This window comes from Pleuronectes platessa, chromosome 2 (genome assembly GCF_947347685.1).
Source record: "Pleuronectes platessa chromosome 2, fPlePla1.1, whole genome shotgun sequence".
NCBI classification, from domain to species: domain Eukaryota; kingdom Metazoa; phylum Chordata; class Actinopteri; order Pleuronectiformes; family Pleuronectidae; genus Pleuronectes; species Pleuronectes platessa.
The window spans coordinates 24,267,677-24,276,899 of record NC_070627.1 but is presented as its reverse complement, the minus strand read 5'-3'; the positions used below and the strand labels follow the sequence as shown (position 1 = coordinate 24,276,899).

General features: G+C 40.4%; 1 protein-coding gene across 1 annotated transcript; it reads left to right on the top strand.

Moving 5' to 3' along the window:
• Nucleotides 1-3,079: 3,079 nt before the first annotated feature.
• prok2 (prokineticin 2) lies at nt 3,080-5,338 on the top strand. Its single transcript, XM_053429485.1, has 4 exons — nt 3,080-3,115; nt 3,221-3,415; nt 4,715-4,840; nt 5,213-5,338. Exons 1-4 carry the CDS (start codon nt 3,080-3,082, stop codon nt 5,336-5,338), a joined length of 483 nt encoding a protein of 160 aa, XP_053285460.1.
• The last annotated feature ends 3,885 nt before the right edge of the window (nt 5,339-9,223 follow it).

Below are 9,223 nucleotides of genomic sequence, written 5' to 3'. Positions count from 1 at the left end.
CACAAATAAAGAAATTCAACAAGTAAAGAAAAAAAAAAATTCACACAACGTACTGAGATGTCTAACTGTAACTAGGGTGTATGGAGAAAAGTGTAGAAAAAGAAAAAAGAGGTGGAAAGGTGGAGCAATTGAGAGAAAGAATAACAGGAGATGATGGCATGGAGGAGAGATATATATAAAAGAGATTCAGAGGATGTAAGAGATTAAAAGAAAAAGCTGGAAGAGAGGGAGGTGAAAAGAAGAAAGAAGAAAAGAGAAGAAATATGAGGTATGGGAAACAGTACAAAAAGGTGTGATAGAGGTAGGGAGCAGGGACACAAGAAAAAGGTGGTGAAGACGAAGATGAATGATGCAAGACACAAGCAAGGGCGGACTGGGACAATAATTCAGGCTACATTCCAGGCCACCCTTTTCATACTGGTATTAGACCTCAAATTTTGTAGGATAACCCTGTTGGTTGATGTAATGGTTACCAGACTAGTAAACAAGTGGGCGGCACAGTAACTCACCGCCCTTTTCCATCTTTCAATAACATCACCTTTCTCAAACACATAAGAATCTCCCTCTCTTTTGAGAATAAAATACAATATTCCCAAAGGGTTTTTACTTTGAAATAATACCTCAGATTGTCCCGATATTGTCAGAGTGAGACTCTGAACTGTCATTTTGAAGGGAAATTAGAATGTGAAAAAAACAGGCAGTTTCTCAATGACAGTCTGTTATTTTGCTGCTTGAATTGAAGTTTTTCTTTATTATGAAGTTGATTCATACAGTAGTAATGAGAAATCATATTTATTATTTACCATTACTTCTTTTAGTTTCGTGTATTTTAATTAATTAATTAATTAATTCATGCGTTCACGGACTGAACACATGTAACATGTGTTTTGAAGTGGAGGCTGGTTTGACCGCAGTCCTGTACAGTGTGAGTGTCTCTTCACTGACCTGGTCCCTTCCTGGCTAATGTGTTGCTTATTTTGCTGTATTAAGCTGCATCTCAGGAAAGAGCTGTTCTCTTCTTAATTCTCTTCCTCTCTGCACCACCTTTTCTTTTCTTCTGACCAAGACCTTCTATTTGATACAATCAGAATAAGGTGCACAGCTGCTTCAATGATTTCAGATGGCAGAGTTGTGAAATCTTTGGCTGCTATGTGCGTCGCGGACAGACGTCATGTCCGACAGGATTACGTCGGTTGCCAGATACGTGGATTTAAACTGGGCATCAACTCATTCCTGTTTGCTTTACCAGTGTTTTCTTTAGGATTTTTTTTTACCAGCAGAAATAAATGTATGATAAAATCAGAACTGATGTCATTATTTTCCTATTTCACATCAATGCACTGAGGCTTGTGTTGTGAAAAACTCTGATTATAGCCTTTACTGTATTCTGACTGTACCCTTATATAAATGTATGCGCTTGCAGCCACCTGAATGACACCACAGGAGCAGTATGGAGGCATGTTGTGTTTTTTGTGTTGTTTTATTACGTCTGAAGAATCAGTCACAATTGACTTCAATTGTATTGGATTCTGGTCTAATAAAGTTTACCCCTGGGACTCCAGAAGTGTTTTGTGGACCCAAACAATTCACTCACCCCTCCATCGACTTAGTGGTGAGTAGATAATGACAGAATTTTCCTTTTTCAGTAAACTATCCCTTCAAAAGCCCAAGGAAACATCATTGCATTTGAATTGACATTGAGGTGAGCTTCACCAATCAAAAGTCTGCCATATCATATAAATACCACAAACAGATGTCTTGATGGGAATGTAACCAGTTGTCTGAGGATGGTACGTCTGGAGAGCTGTGTGCACTCACCAACGCACAGCAATGTTTTGCCGGTTAATGTTCTTTCAAAATCTATAAAGAATACACAGGAACACATGTGGGAAGAGAGGAGCTCTGGACAGTTTGACAGAGCTAACGTTTGTGTCACAAAACTCAAACAAGTAACGAGTAATGTTACACAATACTTTTGCAGATGAATAACTAGAAAAGTTATGTAATGTGTATATATATATATATATATATACATTATATAGATATATACATTATATAGATATATACATATTGTAGTAATGGGCCACCGTTGAATGCTGGATTCTTCGTCATCATTTGTCTTGTGTGACTCAGCTGTCAGAGCCAATGTGCCGGACGAAGACAGATTTAGCTCAGAAGTGTTGATTGAACATGTCGGTGAGCTTTACAAGAGATGCCATAGTTCTGAAACACGTCACTTCTTTCGATAGTACTATTTCCTCATGAGAAGTCTCTACAGGTCTCACCTCATGACATGTGTCGAGCATTTCTGCTGCTAAACCCGATGAAAGAAAAACCTGAAAATGTTTGAAAATGAGTGCAGTTATGCTTGGTAATTCTTAGTCTGCCATCTATTAACCATCTATTACAAATCATACACTGTAAGGGAGGGCTACAGCAAACGGTTACTTTTATTATTTCATTCATGAATCAGTGGGATTGATTTAAATATTAGACAGAACATTTGTGAAACTCTCACATTGCAGAAGTTTTTCATGCCTGCAAATATTCATTATTTCCCTATTAATAATATCAGTAGTTAATTTACTTAAAACTACTTACTCAAGTAACTGGTTATGAGGGTTGTCACTCACATTGTGTATCTAAAATGTTCTAATACTGCTGTTTTGAAATCAGGACATTAGAATTATTCCAACCTTTCTTTGATGGTTCATGGTTTATGGTTTATCAGTTATGATGATGAAATTTCAGACCCTGGAGCCTCTTCTTCATGCAGGGTGTTGGAGTTCGTTTTTTCAATGCAATTCACTGTGTGTACTCAGTAACTTAAGTTTATTAATCATCAGGAATGCCTCAGAGATTGACATCTGTTAATTAGAGGTGCTGTCATTGTGACCACTGTGAACAGTTTCTTTGAAAAGATATTTTCAAAGCTGTGGCCTTGGAGTCTGAAAAGGTGAGGCGGAGAAAAAAAAGGACGCAGAATACAACATCCAGTTGTATTCTGCGCTGATTCTGACCAGATTCAGCAGAAGTGAGTGTATAAGGAGCTGTGTTTTTGGTATGACAATTTGAAGCAATGGCAAAGGGCACTGTCAGAGAACTGAAGGCAGGGGTATTGTCGTGTTTAAGTTTACCTTGGTCTTTTTTTTTGCAAGGCGATGCTCGTGTGAGTGAGTCACAGAGTTTCTGAACGGCGGGCTGGGTTTATAAACCTCAGCCAAACAAGAGTTTGGAGGCCACTTGTCTCTGCCGTCTGTCACGTATGCAGCGACGTCCATCAGCCTCAGCATCCTTACTCCTCTCCCCGGCGGGTACGGGAGCGCAGAGAAAGCTCTTCATCATGAGGTCCTTCGTCCTACTGCTCTTCACCCTGTTGTTGGTGTCCCATGGATCGTCAGCCGTCATCACAGGGGTAAGTGGAAGCAAACAGGTAGATTCCTCGCAGGGCAGGGGGAAGCTCTCGGCAGGAGGGAAATATGCAGTATATAACAAGTATATATGATTTTCTAACTTTAAATGGGAAATATGAACAATTCATTCATTCAAGTTATAAAGAATTAGGAGTCAAGATTTTACAGCAAAGGCACCCTAAAGTAAAGAGCTTTAATTTGTGCTTAACATATATCAATGTCTAAATCTTTAGATATCTTTAAAGAACAGGAAAATTATTAAACAAATAAAAATCGAAGGGTTTTCATTTTAAGCTACTTTAAAAGTTCAGCTATGGAAAAAAACCTTGTACTGAAAATGTTTAATTATACAGTTTTGTGTTTAACTATATATATATAAAGGTAAAATTTAAGTGATTTCAGAATAGGCACACATACACAGGGTTCTTGGGTTTGTAAGAGATTAGGATTTCAAATGCATGAGGGATGACCAGAATATAAAGTAGCAAATGCAATGTTAGTACACTATTTGTAACAACCAATATCTGAATGTGTAAGGTTATTCTTTGAATGATCAGCCTTTTTCAAATCAGGATTTACGAGCGCACATCATGGCAATAACCTGCAAATAAAACATCGCTCCTGTCACAACGCTGTGCCGCTGCGTTGCTGATGTGAATTGAGAGAGGAGCATGCAGCCATAAATCACAGGGGGATTTTCATCCTCCTCTGTCACATGAAATCGCTTGTGCTCCTCTTCATCGTGTTCCCTTCATCTCATCCAAAGTGAGAGCTGTCACTCACAGTCTCATCCCAACACTCATAACTGTAAATCACCACCACTCCTGACGTATTTTGTAGAGGTATGATATTACAAATGGTGTGACAACATTTAACCATGAGCGCTTTCCACTCTTTAGGTAAAACCACTCACACAGGCCATCATGTGTTTAATTTCATTACATAACATTTTAAACATGTGTCCCTTATGTTATTGCATTCATAATTATTCTACTGCTTTGATTTCTGATAAGACATGGAGCCAGGGACTCCAGTTTAAATCCAGTCTTTTAAATCTAAAAACTGAAATGTTCCCATAATTTGAAATTAATATTATATGGATATAAATTCACACAAAATGAATAGGAAAGGGTTTACATTCATTAATTATAAGCCTGATGTTATTTTTTGCATGAGGATTTAAAAATTTAAAGTTATTACATGACTGCATGAGTCATTAATAAGCATAAATAAATAATGTGACTGCATCTAAACGATGTATGTGTGTGTGTGTGTGTGTGTGTGTGTGTGTGTGTGTGCAGGCCTGTGAGAAGGACTCTCAGTGTGGAGGAGGGATGTGTTGTGCTGTGAGTTTATGGATCAGCAGCCTGCGTATATGCACGCCCATGGGACAGGAGGGAGATGACTGTCACCCCATGAGCCACAAGGTGAGATCTCTCCACCTCCGCCGTCTGACCCCTCTGTTCTCCACTCTATTCTGTGAAGTATCACGCCATCCATCTGATATCATGGTGGCGATGACACAAGTTGTATGGTAAAGGGAACGGAGCCGAGACATGTTCTCCTTCGCAAAGAGAGCAGCAGAGAGGGTTTTGTAAATTGAACTGTCTTCTTGTCCAAACTTATCCCCTGGACCCTCACCTTCAAACTGGCAAAGGAAGCCATATAAAAGTCAATGTTAAAGCAGCAGTTAATAAGGACTCTGCTGTCATTTGCGTCATCACTTTTCACTGCATTTATTAAACCGGATGTGCTTGAAGCATGTCTCATATCAGGGGTGTTTCCTTTTCTGCCTCCAGGTTCCTTTCTTTGGCAAAAGACTCCATCACACTTGCCCCTGTCTGCCCAATCTGTCGTGTATCACCTTTGAGGAGGGCAGGTCCAAGTGTCTCTCACCGTACAAGTATCCAGACTACTACCTCTGAGGACCAACACAGCAGTTACACTACTGTTCAGAACCTGCACTGGAACTATTTTGTCTGCCTTTGAAAAGCATCTTTCCACTTTTTGATTTAGTTTGAATAAAGAGATATATTTAATAAGGCATATTCATTTTTTGTTTTAAGTCAAGTTACACAATATATATAAAGGAGAATACAGTTGCTGATTGATGAACGCTTTAGTTTTCGAACCAATTAAAAAAATGTCCACGATTCCAACTTCATCATATACTACATTTTCTACCTTAACCTGTGTTCACACTTTACCACTTTGAATGTTGATTGGATTAACTTTACTGGATTTGGTTTGACTAATTCATCTTTTATGTCCATATTTATTAAATATTTAGCCCTTTTGGATAAAGCAGTTACCTTATTGCGAATTATAAATCAAAGCAAAAAAAAAGTAGCTTGTAGTGGAGAAGTAAGGTCACAAATTTGAAAACGCACACATTGCTTGACTGACATGGAAAGAATACTGGTCTTTGACTTGGTGTTCCGGACTTGATAGAGTCTTCAGATACATGACTTGAAAAGACTGCAAGACTGCAGAATAGTTTGCACATGTGGAAACCTTTCAACCGGTCTAGCATCGGCCAACACACAATTAAAGGGGGCCAGTCCAAAAAATGTTGGGATTATATTGTGGATGATGTTAGTGCTCAGTGGTATGCAAGGTCTTCAACTCACAAATCAGCTTCAAAAAAGCTTAGAAACGAAAAAAGAGACTCCTGACAGGACAGGGGCACTTCAGGGACCAATCATATTTCAGTTGTGGCCAGTACCCATGGTATCTGCCCCAGGGTAATTACTTTTGTAATGACGAATATAATCAAATGAACACGGTTAACTAACTAGATAGAGAAGCAAACATGCTACCACTGCAGCATGTCATCGTCATCATAGGGAACGTTGACTGTGACCATTAGTTTCACATGCTGCCATCTGACATTAGCTTATTATTGACTGGCAGAAAATGTAAAATGCTCGTAAGATGTTTAAAATGTGAGCTGGCTGCTTACAGGCTGCTGAAAATAAACATGCCACTGTTTTTGACGATATCGATTTTAACGTGGAAACTGGGATAAATCATCGGAAGTTCATGTGACTTGCTTTACCCAACTTGACTTAATTTATAGCACCAACTCTACTTGACTTAATGTAGGATGGCCTTGGAGTAAAGTAGGGTGAGGACTTCCACCTTTGTCATATTGAATAATGGTGATCCTTTCTCTGACTAATTAGATTTAATTTAATATGGTAAATTGTATCAAAGCACATGTTGCAACCAGCCTTTAAAGGCCAGAATAATCTTCCCTCTGAATAGTCCATGTTACACCGGTTTTCATGTATAATCTGTGAGTAGAGTTTCAGTGAGTCATTAATATGCATAAATTAACACACACACACACACACACAAACACACACACAGACACATACATCTTTTAGATTAGGGATACATGAGGAGAAGCGTACATTATTTCACTGATAATAACATGACATGCTGACTAAGATGTACAAATTGGGTAACAGTTTCATTGTCCACTCATTACCACACAGCAGATGTGACAGTTTTTTTTATCATTCTTAAGTGCAAAGACCAAAAAGTAAAAAAAAGGAGGGCACTTTAATTGCTGTTAAAAGATGGGAGACACGTCTTTTCTCACCTTCACCTCTGCAGCAGGTCTTTACAACACTAGACCAACGTCTAGGAAATATTTCACTGTTAGTCAGTGACTCACAGCATTTGTTCAAGACTCCAGGGTATATTTTAATTCGTCTAATGTATGAAGCATTGACTTGTATCAATCATACACTCAGGTAATATGGCGACGCCTGCGAGCTAGTTCTGGCAGGCAACTCGAGCTGCGCTGCGCCAATCACGTGACATACATCATGTGACATACATCATGTGATATACCTCAATCTCCACAACCATCTATAATACACACCCACCTTATCAGGTGGTCTATTTAACCAGAGAGACATTTCCCATCAACCCCTCTTGCTCGCACTGCTGCTGCAGTATGGCTACCTGTTGCTACAGTGTCTCAGCCGTTGACCAAGTGACCGTTGTTCCTCCGTGGGTCGTTGTCTCTCTCAATCCGAGTAATTCCTCCTCTGAAGAAGTTCGCTTTATTTCCGAAATTTCGGCTCGGTCCTTCAAGATTCACTACGTGTGAATCGGACGTCAAGCGTCTGCGCCACGACTCCCGCGGGCCTCTCAGCGCGCACCACATCCTGGAGGAGCTGCGCACCCGAAGCGTTTAATTCATCGGGTCTGAGCCACGAGTTAGTTTCAACTACTTCTTGACCGAAGGCGGCTCCGCGAGGCCGAACAAACGCTGGTGGCAGCGTCACTGACGGCAGCTTCGCTGACGGATTCTTCCCGGGACATCTCTGCTCTACCAACTTCTCCCTCACCGCGGGATGTTGTCCCTCGGAGGCAGAGGAAGCGCGCCTGGATCCGCTGGGGCTTTCATCCTGTCTCCTCTGCTGAATGAAGTCTGCACTGAACGTTATGAATGAAACAATTCAGGCTGGAATCACACGCCATCTTCCCTGCACGTGATGTAAACAAAATTACGGGACCGGCTCGTGTTATAGTACTTCCTGGTACGTCACTCCAGCAGGATTATGGGAGTTGTAGTCCAATCTCCAGCCATGGGTCTGAAGCTTCTGTCTCCTGACAACAGTACCTTTCCCAAAGGAATCAAATGCTAGCAGGTAATATGTTTTGTTATTCCGGAAACTTTCAATTATATAATATAATATATATGTGGGTGGAGTGGTCTTCCTCCAACCAAGGGTTGGGGTTCAATCTGGTGCAGGGTGCTGGGCCCTCAGGTGGGCCCTCATAGATGTTGAATACAATGATTTCGCAACGGACGTGCCATGTGCTATATTTATCGCATTGCACATGCCCGAGTTTCAGGGATAGGAAGGGAGCGAGATGGCTCACTCCTCAGCTACTTCCATCAGCACCTCCGGTAAAACAAAGTTTATTACAGCTGCGCGAATAACACGCGCATGAGGTAACTAACGAATGATCGAATATTAAATTCGCGGGCAACTATTTGTCTTCGGATTGTCAACTACAATCTGGTGCACTTTGAGGAAGTGCACCAGAAAATTCTGGACATCCTTCATTGGATGTGAGAGAGTGGTGGTTTACTGTTGTGTCAAGACACCACAACACTTCTGTGCGCAGCGTTGTCGTAAGGCCTGCATGATTATGGCCAAAATCATAATTACGATTATTTAGATCAATATTAATATCATGATTATTCATACATTTTAGGAACAATATATTTTTATAGCATTTTCATGTTTAAAGGCACAAGAACACTGCTTCACTTCCATGTTGTGCTACATTCCAGCTAATGTACACATCTTTCATTAGGTCCTGGGCAATCGACTCTCCTGTCGGTTCTTATGGGAAAAAATGACGTCTGTAAGCATCGACTCTTCATTGCAAATTACAATCAATGCAGTGAATTGTCAGGGACATGTACGGCTCCATTGTTGTGCTTGATCATTGCTCACAGTATTTATTGGACACATGTCTTTGGCCAAATGAAATGCGATCGCATCAGTTATTCCAGTGTGTCTTCGGGAAGGGGATGGATACGCTGTCGCACCATGCATGGTCGTTTATGGTTTTCTCTGTTGACGTTGGACATGGACGGAGATTCAGGGAGGTAATGTTAGTTTTGGCCTTGATGCACTTGATGTACTATGGTTTGTGGGTCGTTTTTTCAGGTGGTTAAACAAGGTAGTTGTATTGCTATGCGGCGCAAACACAACTCTAAACGCACTCTGGCATGATTTGTTCTTGGTTATCATCACTTGCCCTAAATTCCAAAACTA

Bases quoted from the DNA above. Each gene is read 5' to 3' on its own strand.
- prok2 (XM_053429485.1), top strand. From the start codon at position 3,080: ATGGCAAAGGGCACTGTCAGAGAACTGAAGGCAGGG. The intron at 3,116-3,220 runs GTATTGTCGTGT...TATAAACCTCAG, and splicing joins TCAGAGAACTGAAGGCAGGG to CCAAACAAGAGTTTGGAGGC. The intron at 4,841-5,212 runs GTGAGATCTCTC...TTCTGCCTCCAG, and splicing joins GTCACCCCATGAGCCACAAG to GTTCCTTTCTTTGGCAAAAG.